This window comes from Heptranchias perlo, chromosome 11, assembly GCF_035084215.1.
Source record: "Heptranchias perlo isolate sHepPer1 chromosome 11, sHepPer1.hap1, whole genome shotgun sequence".
Classification (NCBI taxonomy): domain Eukaryota; kingdom Metazoa; phylum Chordata; class Chondrichthyes; order Hexanchiformes; family Hexanchidae; genus Heptranchias; species Heptranchias perlo.
Genome location: NC_090335.1, coordinates 4217960 through 4237034, shown reverse-complemented (window position 1 = coordinate 4237034; position 19075 = coordinate 4217960). Strand labels below are relative to the sequence as shown.

At 49.5% G+C, this 19075-nt stretch overlaps 1 protein-coding gene across 4 annotated transcripts in view; it reads left to right on the top strand.

The window, feature by feature from the left end:
* The window catches only part of LOC137327055 (pleckstrin homology-like domain family B member 1), a 326545-nt gene that overhangs the window by 56259 nt on the left and 251211 nt on the right, over window positions 1–19075 (top strand). For 3 of the 4 annotated variants that reach the window (XM_067992448.1, XM_067992446.1, XM_067992447.1), the window contains one exon: window positions 7916–8098. In XM_067992448.1, coding sequence (XP_067848549.1) covers window positions 7916–8098 — 183 coding nt within the window. Of the gene's footprint in view, window positions 1–7915; window positions 8099–15299; window positions 15463–19075 lie in introns of those variants that run through there. The other variant, XM_067992449.1, reaches the window with a different exon arrangement.

The window sequence follows — 19075 nt, the reverse complement described above, 5'->3', positions numbered from 1 at the left end:
CACATGGCGCTGCGTCTAGTGCTGTAACACATGACACTGCGTCTGGTGCTGTAACACATGGCACTGTGTCCAGTGCTGTAACACATGGCACTGTGTTTAGTGCTGTAACACATGGCACTGTGTCTAGTGCTGTAACACATGGCGCTGTGTTAAGTGCTGTAACACATGGCGCTGTCTCCAGTGCTGTAACACATGGCACTGTGTCCAGTGCTGTAACACATGGCGCTGCGTCTAGTGCTGTAACACATGACACTGCGTCTGGTGCTGTAACACATGGCACTGTGTCTAGTGCTGTAACACATGGCGCTGTGTCTAGTGCTGTAACACATGACACTGTGTCTGGTGCTGTAACACATGGCACTGTGTCTGGTGCTGTAACACATGGCGCTGCGTCTAGTGCTGTTACACATGGCACTGTGTCTAGTGCTGTAACACATGGCGCTGTGTCTGGTGCTGCAACACATGGCGCTGTGTCTAGTGCTGTAACACATGACACTGTGTCTGGTGCTGTAACACATGGCACTGTGTCTAGTGCTGTAACACATGGCACTGTGTCTAGTGCTGTAACACATGGCACTGTGTCTGGTGCTGTAACACATGGCACTGTGTCTGGTGCTGTAACACATGGCACTGTGTCTGGTGCTGTAACACATGGCGCTGTGTCTGGTGCTGCAACACATGGCGCTGTGTCTAGTGCTGTCACACATGGCGCTGTGTCTGGTGCTGTAACACATGGCACTGTGTCCAGTGCTGTAACACATGGCACTGTGTCTGGTGCTGTAACACATGGCGCTGTGTCTGGTGCTGCAACACATGGCGCTGTGTCTAGTGCTGTAACACATGGCACTGTGTCTGGTGCTGTAACACATGGCGCTGTAACACATGGCACTGTGTCTGGTGCTGTAACACATGGCGCTGTGTCCAGTGCTGTAACACATGGCACTGTGTCTGGTGCTGTAACACATGGCGCTGTGTCTGGTGCTGTAACACGTGGCGCTGTGTCCCGTGCTGTAACACATGGCGCTGTGTCCAGTGCTGTAACACATGGCGCTGTGTCCAGTGCTGTAACACATGGCGCTGTGTCCAGTGCTGTAACACATGGCGCTGTGTCCAGTGCTGTAACACATGGCGCTGTGTCCAGTGCTGTAACACATGGCGCTGTGTCCAGTGCTGTAACACATGGCGCTGTGTCCAGTGCTGTAACACATGGCGCTGTGTCCAGTGCTGTAACACATGGCGCTGTGTCCAGTGCTGTAACACATGGCGCTGTGTCCAGTGCTGTAACACATGGCGCTGTGTCTAGTGCTGTAACACATGGCGCTGTGTCTGGTGCTGTAACACATGGCGCTGTGTCTGGTGCTGTAACACATGGCGCTGTGTCCAGTGCTGTAACACATGGCGCTGTGTCTAGTGCTGTAACACATGGCACTGTGTCTGGTGCTGTAACACATGGCACTGTGTCTGGTGCTGTAACACATGGCACTGTGTCTGGTGCTGTAACACATGGCACTGTGTCTGGTGCTGTAACACATGGCGCTGTGTCTGGTGCTGTAACACATGGCGCTGTGTCTAGTGCTGTAACACATGGCGCTGTGTCTAGTGCTGTAACACATGGCGCTGCGTCCGGTGCTGTAACACATGGCGCTGCGTCTGGTGCTGTAACACATGGCGCTGCGTCTAGTGCTGTAACACATGGCTCTGCGTCTAGTGCTGTAACACATGGCACTGTGTCCAGTGCTGTAACACATGACACTGTGTCTGGTGCTGTAACACATGGCACTTTGTCTGGTGCTGTAACACATGGCGCTGTGTCCAGTGCTGTAACACATGGCGCTGTGTCCGGTGCTGTAACACATGGCGCTGTGTCTGGTGCTGTAACACATGGCACTGTGTCTAGTGCTGTAACACATGGCGCTGTGTCCAGTGCTGTAACACATGGCGCTGTGTCCAGTGCTGTAACACATGGCGCTGTGTCCAGTGCTGTAACACATGGCGCTGTGTCCAGTGCTGTAACACATGGCGCTGTGTCCAGTGCTGTAACACATGGCGCTGTGTCTAGTGCTGTAACACATGGCGCTGTGTCTGGTGCTGTAACACATGGCACTGTGTCTGGTGCTGTAACACATGGCACTGTGTCCTGTGCTGTAACACATGGCACTGTGTCCAGTGCTGTAACACATGGCACTGTGTCTAGTGCTGTAACACATGGCGCTGTGTCTAGTGCTGTAACGCATGGCGCTGTGTCCAGTGCTGTAACACATGGCGCTGTGTCCAGTGCTGTAACACATGGCGCTGTGTCCAGTGCTGTAACACATGGCGCTGTGTCCAGTGCTGTAACACATGGCGCTGTGTCCAGTGCTGTAACACATGGCGCTGTGTCCAGTGCTGTAACACATGGGGCTGTGTCTAGTGCTGTAACACATGGCGCTGTGTCTAGTGCTGTAACACATGGCACTGTGTCCGGTGCTGTAACACATGGCACTGTGTCCAGTGCTGTAACACATGGCGCTGTGTCTAGTGCTGTAACACATGGCACTGTGTCCAGTGCTGTAACACATGGCACTGTGTCTAGTGCTGTAACACATGGCACTGTGTCCAGTGCTGTAACACAAGGCACTGTGTCTAGTGCTGTAACACATGGCACTGTGTCCAGTGCTGTAACACATGGCGCTGTGTCCAGTGCTGTAACACATGGCGCTGTGTCTAGTGCTGTAACACATGGCACTGTGTCTAGTGCTGTAACACATGGCACTGTGTCCAGTGCTGTAACACATGGCACTGTGTCTAGTGCTGTAACACATGGCGCTGTGTCTAGTGCTGTAACACATGGCGCTGTGTCCAGTGCTGTAACACATGGCGCTGTGTCTAGTGCTGTAACACATGGCGCTGTGTCCAGTGCTGTAACACATGGCACTGTGTCTAGTGCTGTAACACATGGCACTGTGTCTAGTGCTGTAACACATGGCACTGTGTCTAGTGCTGTAACACATGGCACTGTGTCTAGTGCTGTAACACATGGCACTGTGTCCAGTGCTGTAACACATGGCGCTGTGTCTAGTGCTGTAACACATGGCACTGTGTCTAGTGCTGTAACACATGGCACTGTGTCTAGTGCTGTAACACATGGCACTGTGTCTAGTGCTGTAACACATGGCGCTGTGTCCAGTGCTGTAACACATGGCGCTGTGTCAGGTGCTGTAACACATGGCACTGTGTCTAGTGCTGTAACACATGGCGCTGTGTCCAGTGCTGTAACACATGGCACTGTGTCTAGTGCTGTAACACATGGCGCTGTGTCTAGTGCTGTAACACATGGCGCTGTGTCTAGTGCTGTAACACATGGCACTGTGTCTAGTGCTGTAACACATGGCGCTGTGTCCAGTGCTGTAACACATGGCACTGTGTCTAGTGCTGTAACACATGGCACTGTGTCTAGTGCTGTAACACATGGCGCTGTGTCTAGTGCTGTAACACATGGCGCTGTGTCCGGTGCTGTAACACATGGCGCTGTGTCTAGTGCTGTAACACATGGCACTGTGTCCAGTGCTGTAACACATGGCGCTGTGTCCAGTGCTGTATAAACCCACAATCTGTACACAGGATACAAAATAAAACAGTTCGGGAGAGACGTCAGTTTGCAGCAACTCTTGTTCTGGTGGTTTACTCAAAGGCCTAAGTGACCTTGATATGTTTACATTGAAAGGTGAGGGTTGGGGTGCTTGGAGGGGAGGGTGTGGGCGGGTGTGGAGGGGAGGGTGTGGGGGGATGGGACAGTGTAGAGGGGAGGGTGTGGGGGGATGGGAGGGTGTGGAGGGCAGGGCAGGGGAGGGGAGGGAGTGGGGGTAGGGGAGGGGTTGGGGACAAGGGACCCGCTTGGGTCCAGGGAAGCTGGATCGAATCATTTGAATTTAAATATCCGAAGAGTCTCTGGAATTTTTAACCTGGCCCCTGCTCAGGTCCCTCGGCAACCCCTCACCAGTTGAACCCCCTTCACTCAATGGCTCTTCAGAGAATTAAAGGGGTCCAAAATTAACATTGTTGTGCTGGGCCTAAAATGGGCTCATCCTGCAGGTTCCCAGCCCCTAACTCATCGTCAAGCACCTCAACTAAATATAAATTCCAGAGGGATGGAGAATTAAGATAAATTGTTTACCTTACTAAATAGAGATCAGACACTGAGGCAATTCAGCCCAGTAAATTAGCTACATTATTGCCATTATATCAATCACTGTTTTCCCTGGAGAGTAGGAGGTTTAGGGGTGATCTTATAGAAGTCTATAAAATAATGAGGGGCATAGATAAGGTCGATAGTCAAAATCTTTTCCCAAAGGTAGGGGAGTCTATAACGAGGGGGCATAGATTTAAGGTGAGAGGGGAGAGATACAAAAGGGTCCAGAGGGGCAATTTTTTCACTCAAAGGGTGGTGAGTGTCTGGAACGAGCTGCCAGAGGCAGTAGTAGAGGCGGGTACAATTTTGTCTTTTAAAAAGCATTTGGACAGTTACATGGGTAAGATGGGTATAGAGGGATATGGGCCAAGTGCAGGCAATTGGGACTAGCTTAGTGGTATAAACTGGGCGACATGGACATGTTGGGCCAAAGGGCCTGTTTCCATGTTGTAAACTTCTATGATTCTATGATTCTATAAAACTGGAGCTGAGTGGTGTATTTCTCAGGTTATAGTATTCAGGGTCTGGGTGGTGTATATCTCAAGTTATGCTATTCAGGATCAGAATACCTCCCTAACCCGCGACCTTTACCACCTAAAAGGACAAGGGCAGCAGGTACATGGGATCAACACCACCTGCACGTTCCCCTCCAAGTCACACACCATCCCGACTTGGAAATATATCGCCGTTCCTTCATCGTTGCTGGGTCAAAATCCTGGAACTCCCTTCCTAACAGCACTGTGGGAGAACCTTCACCATGTTCTGCAGCGGTTCAAGAAGGCGGCTCACCACCACCTTCTCAAGGGCAATTAGGGATGGGCAATAAATGCTGGCCTTGTCAGTGACGTCCACATCCCATGAACAAATAAAAAAAACAAGTAAGGTAACAAGTAGGAGTGTCAGTCCCTAAGTCAGAAATCTGCCATACAAATGGAATCCTAACTTGTACCAAGTCCCCCTCACGCATCATCCTTGTGCTTGATGACCTCCAACACCTGCAATTTAAAATTCTCATCCTCATGTTTAAATCCCTTCATGGTCTCGCCTCTCCCTATCTCTGTCACCTCCTCCAGCTGTATGATCTGCCCTCCTCCAAACTCTGTTTCTCTGACATTGGCCTCTTGTTCATCCCCTCTCCCTTTGCCCCACCATTGATGGCCATGCCTTCAGCCACCGTGGTCCTACACTCTCGAATTCCCTCCATAAACCCCTCCACTTCTCTCTCCCCCTTTAAAACCCTCTTTAAACCCTATCTTTTCGACCAAGCTTTTGGTCACCCCTCCTAATATCTCCTTCGTCTGATAACAACTCTGTGAAGCACCTCGGGATGTTTCTCCATGCTTTTTAAGAAAGGAGAGAGAGGAAAACCGGGGAATTATAGACCAGTTGGCCTGACATCTGTTGTGGGGAAAATGCTGGAGTCTATAATTAAGGATAGGGTGACTGAACACCTCGAGAATTTTCAGTTAATCAGAGAGAGCCAGCATGGATTTGTGAAAGGTAGGTCGTGCCTGACAAACCTGATTGAATTTTTTGAAGAGGTGACTAAATTAGTGGACAGGGGAATGTCAATGGGTGTTATTTATATGAATTTCCAGAAGGCATTTGATAAGGTCCCACATAAGAGACTGTTAGCTAAGTTAGAAGCCCATGGAATCAAGGGAAAAGTACGGACTTGGTTAGGAAATTGGCTGAGCGAAAGGCGACAGAGAGTAGGGATAATGGGAAGGTATTCACATTGGCAGGATGTGACTAGTGGAGTCCCGCAGGGATCTGTCTTGGGGCCTCAATTATTCACAATATTTATTAACGACTTAGATGAAGGCATAGAAAGTCTCATATCTAAGTTTGCTGATGACACAAAGATTGGTGGCATTGTAAGCAGTGTTGATGAAAACATAAAATTACAAAGTGATATTGATAGATTAGGTGAATGGGCAAAATTGTGGCAAATGGAATTCAATGTAGACAAATGTGTGGTCATCTACTTTGGATCAAAAAAGGATAGAACAGGGTAATTTCTAAATGGTAAAAAGTTAAAAACTATGGATGTCCAATGGGACTTAGGGGTTCTGGTGCATAGATCATTGAAGTGTCATGAACAGGTGCAGAAAATAATCAATAAGGCTAATGGAATGCTGGCCTTTATATCTAGAGGACTGGAGTACAAGGGGGCAGAAGTTATGCTGCAGCTATACAAAACCCTGGTTGGACCGCACCTGGAGTACTGTGAGCAGTTCTGGGCACCGCACCTTCGGAAGGACATATTGGCCTTGGAGGGAGTGCAGCGTAGGTTTACTAGAATGATACCCGGACTTCAAGGGTTAAGTTACGAGGAGAGATTACACAAATTGGGGTTGTATTCTCTAGAGTTTAGAAGGTTATGGGGTGATCTGATCGATGTTTATAAGATATTAAGGTACGGTACGGTAGCATAGTGGTTATGTTACTGGGCTAGTAATCCAGAGGCCTGGACTAAAATCCAGAGTCACGAGTTCAAATCCCGCCACGGCAGCTGGTGAATTTAAATTCAATTAATTAATTAAATTCAATTAATTAAATAAAAATCTGGAATTAAAATACTAGTATCAGTAGTGATGGCCATGAAACTATCGGATTGTCGTAAAAACCCATCTGGTTTACTAATGTCCTTTAGGGAAGGAAACCTGCCGTCCTTACCCGGTCTGGCCGATATGTGACTCCAGACCCACAGCAAAGTGGTTGATTCTTAATTGCCCTCTGAAATGGCCTAGCAAGCCACTCACCACCACCTTCTCGAGGGCAATTGGGGATGGGCAATAAATGCCCACATCCCATGAACGAATAAAAAAAAAAAAATTAAGGGGAACGGATTGGGTGGATAGAGAGAAACTATTTCCGCTGGTTGGGGATTCTAGGAGTAGGGGGCACAGTCTAAAAATTAGAGCCAGACCTTTCAGGAGCGAGATTAGAAAACATTTCTACACACAAAGGGTGGTAGAAGTTTGGAACTCTCTTCCGCAAACGGCAATTGATACTAGCTCAATTGCTAAATTTAAATGTGAGATAGATAGCTTTTTGGCAATCAAAGGTATTAAGGGATATGGACCAAAGGCAGGTATATGGAGTTAGATCACAGATCAGCCATGATCTTATCAAATGGCGGAGCAGGCACGAGGGGCTGAATGGCCTACTCCTGTTCCTATGTTCCTATAAATGCAAGTTGTTGTAAATGTCTTACAATATTAATCAGTAGTATTTCTTAATTCTCCAACTACTTGGAATAGTTGCAAATTCATTTGAGTTCTTACCACTGACATCATTCTACTCCCATCTGATATAACTTTACTTCTTTACCCAGAGAGTGGTGAGACCGTGGAACTCGCTAACACAAGGAGTGGTTGAGGCGAATAGACTAGATACATTTATGGGGAATCTAAATAAATACAGGTGGGAGAAATGAATAGAAGGATATATTGATAAGGTTAGATGAAGTAGGGTGAGAAGGAGGCTCGTGTGGAGCATAAACACTGGCATAGACCTGTTGGGCCGAATGGCCTGTTTCTGTGCTGTACATTCGATGTAATTCTATGGTAAACTCAGGCGAACAGCACCAAGGAATGATATTTGGAATGTCGATACAAGACCGTGTGTTTGAGACGGGGAAATCACCTCAGCATCATCATTACAACTAACATCCTGGCACCTGGACTGAGGACCATTTCAACACAATTGGCCCTAATGTGATGGTTTGTAATTGGTTCTCAGGTAAGACAAAGATTGGCAGTGAAGACGCACCAGTACCTCAGGATATTATAATACAAGGGGCGGACGTGGCTGCTGAACACTGTTACATCGAAAATAGAAAGGGGCTGATCAAGCTGTACCCGTGTGGGAACTGCTGCACAATGGATGGGTTTCTGGTGAGAGGACCCACTCAGCTGACACAAGGTAGGTGCCGTTTTAATAATCATATTAATCTCTGTTGTCTTCCAACAATGTCTTGAAATATGAGGGGTCTGTGTGAGTGTGTCAGGCTGGAGGGCGTGTGAGTGTGTCAGGCTGGGGGGCGTGTGAGTGTTTCAGGCTGGAGGGTGTGTGAGTGTGTCGGTTTGGAGGGTGCGTGCAGTGTGTCAGGCTGGGAGGTGTGTGCGCAGTGTGTCAGGCTGGAGGGTGTGTCTATTCGGCCCATCGTACCTGTGCCAGCTCTTTGAAAGAGCTATCCAATTAGTCCCATTCCCCCTGCTCTTTCCCCATAGCCCTGCAATTTCTCCTTCTCAAGTATTTATCCAATTCCCTTGTGAAAGTTACTACTGAATCTGCTTCCTCCGCCCTTTCAGGCAGAGCATTCCAGATCATAACAACTCGCTGCGTAAAAAAAATTCTCCTCATCTCCCCCTGGATTTTCTGCCAATTATATTATATCTGTGTCCTCTGGTTACTGACCCTCCTGCCACTGGAAACAGTTTCTCCCTATCTACTCTATCAAAACCCCTCATAATTTTAAATGCCTCTATTAAATCTCCCCTTAACCTTCTCTGCTCTAAGGAGAACAATCCCAGCTTCTCCAGTCTCTCCACATAACTGAAGTCCCTCATCCCTGGAACCATTCCAGTAAATCTCTTCTGCACCCTCTCTAAGGCCTTGACATCCTTCCTAAAGTGTGGTGCCCAGAACTGGACACAATACTCCAGTTGTGGCCTAACCAGTGTTTTATAAAGGTTCAGCATAACTTCCTTGCTTTTGTACTCTGTGCCTCTATTTATAAAGCCAAGGATTCCATATGTTTTTTAACAACCTTCTCAACTTGTCCTGCCACCTTCAAAGATTTATTTACTTAAACCCTCAGGTCTCTCTGTTTCTGTGAATGTACAGAGCAACAGTTATGATCCAACTAACTTATTTCAATCATTACAACTTGTCTTCAACAAATTATACAAAATAATGAGCATGCTAAGCTTCCTCACATCAGTTGGATGTCTTGCTTTACTTGTACAAAATAACGTTAACCTACTTTCCTGCATTCTAACCTTCTGAGCCTGGTGAAAACCTTCCTGAACAGCTTTCTGTAGAAGAACCTGATAGCCAATGTGAGTTTCTCTCCCCATTTCATCTGCCTGTGTTCACAATGAGAAGGGAGAGCATATACCAGGCTACCCCTACCGAGCGTCTGGGACCAAGGACTTCCCAATACAATGGGTGTGAGGTGCTTGTTAATTACCGACACAGCCTAATGAATCACTCATTGTCTTTGGGGAAATAATTTCCGTGCCTTGCTCATTTGCACTTACACTATGTCTCATCTCAATGCTTTTTAAAATATAATTATGTGAATACACTTTACTCTCAATACCCAACATTTAATGTAACTCTTTTGCAACATCCTTTCAGTGAAGAAAACAATGAACAAAAATCCTGAAGTATTGACGGGGACCTTCATTTTCAACTTGTTTAGGTCCTTAACTGTGTCTATGAACAAATGAAATGGACACTTGAAGTTTTGGTGAGAGTGCAGTGAAATCTGAATGATGTGTGTCCAGGTTAAAGCTTTGTCTACTGGAATTGTCTTCATGTAATTATACAAAAATAATGAACACGCTATGCTGCCTCACACCAGTCAGATGTCTTGCTTGACTTGTACAAAATAACTTTTGTGCTAGATATAAGATTTTAATATCCTAGAGATAGTGCTGTATCTATTCTTTGCTCTTTGGTGTATGAACTGTTTTTCCTTCAAGCAAAGTTTAAGTGTCCATTGCTGGGTTGTGCCAGCAATCTGGAGGTCTCTGCTCCTAGTGGGTGAGACTAAGATTGTGGATGCTGGTTGTATGCTTAGGGGGTGATTTTCTCCTGGAGAGGGGTTCTGCCACTTTCTGCAACTTCTTCGCCAATGTTACCATGGAGAGAATGAGGTGGGGGGGGGAGCCCCTGTGAGAAATTACCCCCTCAATGTTGAATGTGATGTTGCACTTATCCACTCACTGCCCAACTCTGCGCAGGTCTACGCCAAGTGATGTGGTTTTGTTGGATGTGGACTTGCCTATTCTGTCGAGGTTTGGTGAAAGAGCAAATGGAGCTGGGTGATTTTAGATGAGGTCATTGACGAAGAGACACATTGTGGGTCCAAGGCACAGCATTCTGAGGACGACCTGTGCAAATGCTCCTGTCCGATTAACGTCAAGTTTTCATTGTCTGTTGTTTATAGCCCATGAGAAGGTGGTGTACACATTTCAGGGTGAGAGAATTTGCCTTTCCTTCCTTTTTTCTGAGGCCAGGGTGTGATAAGATGGCAGGTTATTGGATGCTGGAATTTGTAAAAGCTTTTCATTTACTAATAGATAAGTCAGTGGAAGTTTGATCCTGACGGGGGGCTTTGTAAACCTGACCATCTCTCTGTGACATTAAATGTTTAGGGAACAAACTCATCTCCCTCTCCTCCTTTAAGACCCTCCTTAAAACCCAACTCTTTGACCAAGCTTTCAGTCACCCCTCCTAATATCTCCCAGTTTGGCTTGGCTTTGATTTTTGTCTGATTACGCTCCTGTGACGTGCCCTGCGATGTTTTTCTACGTTAAAGGTGCTATATAGATGCAAGTTAAGTCAGGGATATAGATCAAAGGTGGGTAAATGGGGTTGAGGTGCAGATCAGCCATGATCTGATTGAATGACGGAACAGGTTCGAGGGGCTGAATGACCTCCTCCTGTTCCTGTATTCTTAAGTTGTTGTTGTTTGTTGTATAAGTCTGGCATCAAGAGATTTATTTATTTATATCTCTCTTTTTCTCTGTCTTTTATTCTTTTCTCTCTTTACAATCTACCTGGCTTCAGGTGTGAATTCCACTATCCTTTGCTCCTGTTTCCCCTCGATCTCCAGCAAGAGAAAGCAGTAGAATGCAATGGAGGTGGGCAATACCAGAATCCATAGCAGGACTGAAACCTCCCTATTAAAATATCATAGAAACATAGAATCAATGCACAGGAGTCCATTCGGCCCATCCTGTCTGCGCCGGCTCTTTGAAAGTGCTATCCAATTAGACCCACTTCCCTGCTCTTTCCCCATAACGCTGTAAATTTTTTCCCTTCAAGTATTTATCCAATTCTCTTTTGAAAATTACTATTGAATCTGCTTCCAGTGCATTCCAGATCATAACAATGCGCTGCATAAAAAAATGTTTCCTCATCTCCCCTCTGGCTCTTTTGCCGATCACCTTAAATCTGTGTCCTCTGGTTACCGACCCTTCTGCCACTGGAAACAGTTTCTCCTTATTTACTCTGTCAAAACCCCTCATGATTTTGAACACCTCTATCAAATCTCCCCTTAACCTTCTCTGCTGTAAAGTCAATGCCACTTTTAATAGGCCCCATCTCTCCCTATCTCCTTGGACTCTAGTTCCTTGTGAAGGTGACACTCTGACTGGGAACCTCAATCAGAGCCGATCTGTGCTTGGACTTCACAGGTCAAAACCGGCCGGTACAGACTGACCTGAACCAAACCAAGAGATCGCACAAAGGGCAGTGGGCTCAGTGATTGGGGCACTGCTCACAGGGCACATCGTCCTGAACTCAGCTCAGCACCAACATTTCTAAACCATTCCTCAGGCTGGGACTCAATAAAGGAGAGTTTTCAGGGAATGATTGAAATTACAGCACAGGATGAGGCCATTCGGCCCCCCGGTGCTGGCCCTCTCTCCTGTAACCCCATTTCCCCACAGATCCTTTTTTATTCCTTCTTTTCAAAGATTTATCCCCATCTCTTTGAAATTATGTTTTTGTCTCTACCTCAATAGCCACATGTGGTGAAGGATCTCATGGTCTAATAGCCCTCAGATCAAGAACCTTCCTCCTCCCTTCCTCCTTAGTTTTTCCAGTGACAATCCTCGGTCTCTGTTCCCCATTCGTCCACCAGTGGAATCAATCTCACTCTTTACCCACAGTAAGGTTCCCAGGTTTCACTCGGCCCTTTACAGGCTGCTCCTCCCTCAGTGCCGCTCCCACTCACCACCTTGCTGCTGCTGCTGCTGCTCCCGGCTGTGCGGGAAATGCTGGTTGCCATGGCCATCCCATTCCCCAGTCTCCCAGAGCCCCGATTCCCGACCCTCCGCAGCCTCTCTCCCGACTGTTCCCGACACACCAGCCTGTCGGGTCTCTCTGCGATGGAGGGCAGGTGTCATCACCGAGCTGGAGACTTCTCTCAGCATTAGCTGGTGACATCGGAGCGGTGTCTGGGGTGGGGGGGGGGGAGAGGGGGCATTGCAGCAGGAAATTTAAAGCGCTGTTCATGGGGCGGGAGTCGCCGATTTCGGGGGGGGGGAGTCGCCGATTTCGGGGTGGGTATGAACCCTGGTCATAGTTACTATACAAACAGGCAATCAGGTGCTTGTCAATAACTTGCCCCTTGAACATGAGATCCAATTCTAAAAGGGGTACAGGAACAGAGAGATCTGGGGGTAGATGTGGACAAATCGTTGAAAGTGGCAGGGCAGGTTGAGAAAGCGGTTAAGAAGCATACGGGATCCTGGGCTTTATAAATAGAGGCACAGATACAAAAGCATGGAAGTCATGATGAACCTTTATAAAACTCTGGTTCGGCCACAACTGGAGTATTGTGTCCAGTTCTGGGCACCGCACTTGCTTTTAGAGAGGGTGCAGAAGAGATTTACTAGAATGATTCCAGGGATGAGGGACTTCAGTTACGTGGATAGACTGGAGAAGCTGGGGTTGTTCTCCTTGGAACAGAGAAGGTTGAGAGGAGATTTGATCGAGGTGTTCAAAATCATGAAGGGTTTGGACAGAGTAGATAGAGAGAAACTGTTCCCATTGGCAGAAGGGTCAAGAACCAGAGGACATAGATTTAAGGTGATTGGCAAAAGAACCAAAGGTCACATGAGGAAAACTTTTCTACACAGCGAGTGGTTATGATCTGGAATGCACTGATTGAGGGGGTGGTGGAAGCAGATTCAATCATGGCCTTCAAAAGGGAATTGGATAAGTTCTTGAAGGGAAAAAATTTGCAGGGCTATGAGGATAGGGTGGGGGAGTGGGACTAGTGGATTGCTCTTGCATAGAGCCGGCACGGACTTGATGGGCCGAATGGCCTCGTTCCGTGCTGTAACCTTTCTATGATTCTATGTGGACACTAAGCCCTCAGAGCCACTCGCGATGGGCGATAAATGCAATCTTGCCAGAGTTGCACAAATCCTGAGAATCAATAACCGTACTTTTGGTGACTGGCCAGCATGGGCTAGTTTGGGACACCCTGTGTGTCCCAGAGTGAAGCGTGGGGCCCTGAGAGGATTAGACCTGCTTGTGGCATGCCCTGTTTTATGTTATCAGACCCTCCAGAATGAGGAGTCCGACACAGAGGTCCGGGCAGTGCCGATTGGCAACTCCCCGAGTGGAACTGGTCTTGGGCAGTAGAGCAAGGCCGGTGATAGTGAATCAGCGGCCCGTTTTACACCCCAACTACCAGCAATAAGTTGCATTTATAGAGTGCCTTTAACATAGGGAAACAGCCCTCTGCGCTTCCCAGGACTCTGAGAGAGAGAGTGCCTTTAACATAGGGAAACAGTCCTCTGCGCTTCCCAGGACCCTGAGAGAGAGTGCCTTTAACATAGGGAAACAGCCCTCTGTGCTTCCCAGGACTCTGAGAGAGAGAGTGCCTTTAACATAGGGAAACAGCCCTCTGTGCTTCCCAGGACTCTGAGAGAGAGAGTGCCTTTAACATAGGGAAACAGCCCTCTGTGCTTCCCAGGACTCTGAGAGAGAGTGCCTTTAACATAGGGAAACAGCCCTCTGTGCTTCCCAGGACTCTGAGAGAGAGAGTACCTTTAACATAAGGAAACAGCCCTCTGTGCTTCCCAGGACCCTGAGAGAGAGTGCCTTTAACATAGGGATGATGTGGAGATGCCGGTGATGGACTGGGGTTGACAATTGTAAACAATTTTACAACACCAAGTTATAGTCCAGCAATTTTATTTTAAATTCACAAGCTTTCGGAGGCTACCTCCTTCCTCATTTCCACATCGTTCACCTGAGGAAGGAGGTAGCCTCCGAAAGCTTGTGAATTTAAAACAAAATTGCTGGACTATAACTTGGTGTTGTAAAATTGTTTACAATTTAACATAGGGAAACAGCCCTCTGTGCTTCCCAGGACTCTGAGAGAGAGAGTGCCTTTAACATCGGGAAACAGCCCTCTGCGCTTCCCAGGACACAGAGAGAGTACCTTTAACATAGGGAAACAGCCCTCTGTGCTTCCCAGGACCCTGAGAGAGAGTGCCTTTAACATAAGGAAACAGCCCTCTGTGCTTCCCAGGACCCTGAGAGAGAGTGCCTTTTAACATCGGGAAACAGCCCTCTGTGCTTCCCAGGACTCTGAGAGAGAGTGCCTTTAACATAAGGAAACAGCCCTCTGTGCTTCCCAGGACCCTGAGAGAGAGTGCCTTTAACATAGGGAAACAGCCCTCTGCGCTTCCCAGGACTCTGAGAGAGAGTGCCTTTAACATCGGGAAACAGCCCTCTGTGCTTCCCAGGACTCTGAGTCAGGCAGAGGCTGACACCAATTTTCCAATGGAAAAGGAAATTGTGCAGGTTGTAAACCGGGCTGCGATTGGCTACCATCCCAGACCAATCTGAGCCCCACACTTTTCTTTAAAGAACCCAATTGTGTGAGGGAGTCTTTGGCATAAAAACCCACTGGATCCTTATCCTGCAATGTTGTTTGAAGCTCAGCATTTTATTGTGGAAATATGCATCCCTAATTAGAGCAGCTCCTGTTAATTATTGGATTATTCACATTCTTTGCAGCACAATAAAGGAGTTTTAATGAACAGGAGTGGGCTGTGTTTAATAAATGTTTGGTTTGTAATCTTCCACTCTGCCCCAACTGGGACAGGATTAAAGGAACATGCGGAACTTCAGAATGTTCCATTACTTTGCAGACAGTTTAAAACCAACAAAGCCCTCTTTTTCTTTTTCTATTTCTGCACCGGGATTTTTTTTTTCCCTAATTGAAAGGAAAGTCCTTACGGTCAGATGCCAGGGTCAAGAGGAAGCCCGTGTTTAGTGTAGGCAGGCTAGGTTTGGTGGTGATTTCGGGTCTTCCCCTCTCTGATTGTCCTGATGACGGGTGGTACAGTCCTGCGGAGGAGGTCAAACCTCCCCTTCAAACTGCTCCCAATCCATGAAGTGACTGGAGCTGCCTGAGATCGCCTTCCAACGAGTGCTGACTGCAGCCCCCGAGACCGGAGGAGCTGTGCGCCTCTGCGAGTCGATTAGACAGCGTGGAGTGAAGCATCCAGCTCGGGGCTAGAGCGGAGGTCAGTGATTGCAGACGGAGGAACTCTGCAGGACTTCCCCGAATGTTGATTGTGTGGTGATCACAGAACACTCAGGGCATAACACGGTTATACTGAGAGTTTCATCCTGAACAGGCAGGTGGGGGGGGGAATGTGAGGATTTCTAGAAATGGGAGGGGGTGTGTGTGGCCAAATTTCTGTTAAAGTCCTTCTAAAGGAGGATAGGATCTGTGATGAACACACTGTCTTGGGCTGATTTTACGTTGAGTGCTGATGTGTCGAGAAACACCATTCATTTCCTTTGAAACAGTGATTGCTGTTCGGTGGTGATCGATCCCAGTGTAAAGCACTGGTCGAGTTCGTTGACCTCTTTGTGAGTAAGTATTTGAGGCAGCTCCTGCTTTCTGGTTTGTTTGTCTTACTGGAGTGATGAGAGAAGCAGTGGCCAGTGCTGGGATTCAGTGTATAAGTCTCTCGAAGTGTGTACTCGTCCTGTATGCAGCATTGGTGTGCTCTTTTTGACATGTATACGACTGGTTTAGATGTGTTTAAAGGGAAGTTAGATAAGAACATGAGGGAGAAGGGAATGGAAGGACATGTTGATAGGGTTAGATGAAGAAGGGTGGGAGGGGGCTCATGTGGAGCACAAACACCGGCATGGACCTGTTGGGCCGAATGGCCTGTTTCTGTGCTGTACATTCTATGCAATTCTATAAAACAGTCTCCCAGCCATTTTACTAAGTGATTGTTAAGGGATGGGATCTTAGTGTAGGGCGTACGTAGGGCTGATTTACAGTCCCCTTATTCCACAGATGCTGCAAAGCACCTCTGTTCATACCATGATGACTCTCCCCATCAGCTCCAAGTCCTGAGACTTGGCCTGACCTGTACAGCGTGTGTTAACACTCGGGGGTTGTTTAAAAGTGCTGCAGTGTATGGAGTCTCACAATTAGTTGCACAGCCTAACCCTCTACAGAGTAAATCAAATAATCCCTCACACACAATCACTTTAAAACCAAAACCCGAGCCAGTCTCTGTCCATCTTTGGCCTCAATCGACCTGATTCAGCACTGAGTTGCTCAGTTCAGCACGGACCCTGTGACTATCTCTGAACACCCAGTCCACAGCCCCACCTCTCCGCCTCCTGACAGCCACATCTTTGACCATGATTTCAGTCACTCCTCCTAACTCTGTCACTAAGGCTCACGTCTGTCACTTTGTGAAGCACCATGAGATGTTAAAGATGTTTGAAAAATTCCAGATTGTTGCTGCCGTGATGTCAACACAAACCTCATTGTTCTGATCTTTCTTGATAAAAATAGTCAACATGCAAGCCCCTCCTCCGTCACCCGGCCCCTCCTCCGTCACCCGGCCCCTCCTCCGTCACCCGGCCCCTCCTCCGTCACCCGGCCCCTCCTCCGTCACCCGGCCCCTCCGTCTCCGTCACCCGGCCCCTCCTCCGTCACCCGGCCCCTCCGTCTCCGTCACCCGGCCCCTCCGTCTCCGTCACCCGGCCCCTCCGTCTCCGCCACCCGGCCCCTCCGTCTCCGCCACCCGGCCCCTCCGTCTCCGCCACCCGGCCCCTCCGTCTCCGCCACCCGGCCCCTCCGTCTCCGCCACCCGGCCCCTCCGTCTCCGCCACCCGGCCCCTCCGTCTCCGCCACCCGGCCCCTCCGTCTCCGCCACCCGGCCCCTCCGTCTCCGCCACCCGGCCCCTCCGTCTCCGCCACCCGGCCCCTCCGTCTCCGCCACCCGGCCCCTCCGTCTCCGCCACCCGGCCCCTCCGTCTCCGCCACCCGGCCCCTCCGTCTCCGCCACCCGGCCCCTCCGTCTCCGCCACCCGGCCCCTCCGTCTCCGCCACCCGGCCCCTCCGTCTCCGCCACCCGGCCCCTCCGTCTCCGCCACCCGGCCCCTCCGTCTCCGCCACCCGGCCCCTCCGTCTCCGCCACCCGGCCCCTCCGTCTCCGCCACCCGGCCCCTCCGTCTCCGCCACCCGGCCCCTCCGTCTCCGCCACCCGGCCCCTCCGTCTCCGCCACCCGGCCCCTCCGTCTCCGCCACCCGGCCCCTCCGTCTCCGCCACCCGGCCCCTCCGTCTCCGCCACCCGGCCCCTCGCTCCCTGTCACGTGTGCAGGGCCCTGCTCCCTGCTGTACTAAGAGCAGTTGGGAGCGTCCTCACTCACAGTCTATCTGAGGGAGCTTGGGGTAAGTTGCCTAACACACCCAGTAGGCCCCACAGACCCCCCACCCCCCGAGCAGTTTGTAAACCTGCTCTGACGCTGCATTGATGTTTGAGGTGACGGCATGCCAGATCCATGTGGCCTGGACCTGCCCCCCACCGTGGGGAATTCCACCCGCTCTCCCCCAGAATCAGGCTGCGGCCTAGTCCTGGACTCTTGCTGGATGTCCCAGTGGTGAAAAGCCATCACTGACCCCTGAAGAGTGGGACTAATCGGACAGCTCTTTCAAAGAGCTGGCACAGGCACGATGGGCCGAATGGCCTCCTCCTGTGCTGTATGATTCTATCTCCTCTTCAATAAACTGTTCACATTTTCATGAACATGCCAGTGATCAGCATCAGGCAGAGATCACTGCACCCACTTCAAAACACGTGGACAAACTGAAATACATCGAGTTTAGTTGTTGTATTAATCCGGTCACTCGTAGTTTCACCTCTGAACTGATCGCCCCACTTTCGATTGTTTGTACACTGATCAAAACACCAGTTGTTTCGAAGGTGACAGCCGTGGCTCAGTGATAACACTCTGGCCTCTGAGTCAGAAGGTCATGGGTTCAAGTCCCACTCCAGAGACTTGAGCACAAAATCTAGGCTGACACTCCAAGTGTAGTACTGAGGGAGTGCTGCACTGTCAGAAATACTGGGCTCGATTTTCGCACCCCCCGAGCGGGTGCGTTCGTGGCGGGGGCGGGGGGGCTGTGAGAATCGGGGATTCCCGGGACGGGTCTGGAGCCCGGCTCCAACCCGCCCACTTCTGGGTTCCCCAGTGATGCACTGACATGTGCGCGCAGCCCCCGCATGTGGGACTCCTGCCAGCAATTAAAGCCGGTGGGGTGCCAATTAAAGTAATTAAACAGGCACTTCAGGTTGTTTATTGATCTGATATTTTAGGAGGGGTGGGATTTAGCAATGAACTGAGACTGTTTCCCGTACTGGGGGAAACACTCCCAGTTGAAATGGACGTGTTGCAGCCACCAGCCTGTGGCAGCTGCAAAGGTCCATTTGACAGGTGGGGGTGGGGGGAGACCCTCACTCATTGCAGGAGGCCACTCTGTCACTTGGGACAAAGTTTGGCCTCCACCACCCTCCTCCTGACAATCAAAGTCACCAACTTGCACACTTACCCCGGGGTCCAGAGACATGTACCTACCTTGCGGACCCCCTCAGATGTACATCTTCCGGACGGGGGCCGCCGTAGCTGCAGTCATGACCTCCTCGGAGGGCGAACAGCATCACCAGCCTCGCCATCCACGCCGTCCACCTCTGACACGTGGAGCTCCACAACACAGTGCTGTGACACATCCACCTGTACAGCAGGAGGGAGGGCTACCGCAGAGAGAGATGCGTCGCAGGGGGCACTACCCTCGCCACAGGGTCCACAGACCGAGGCTCAGC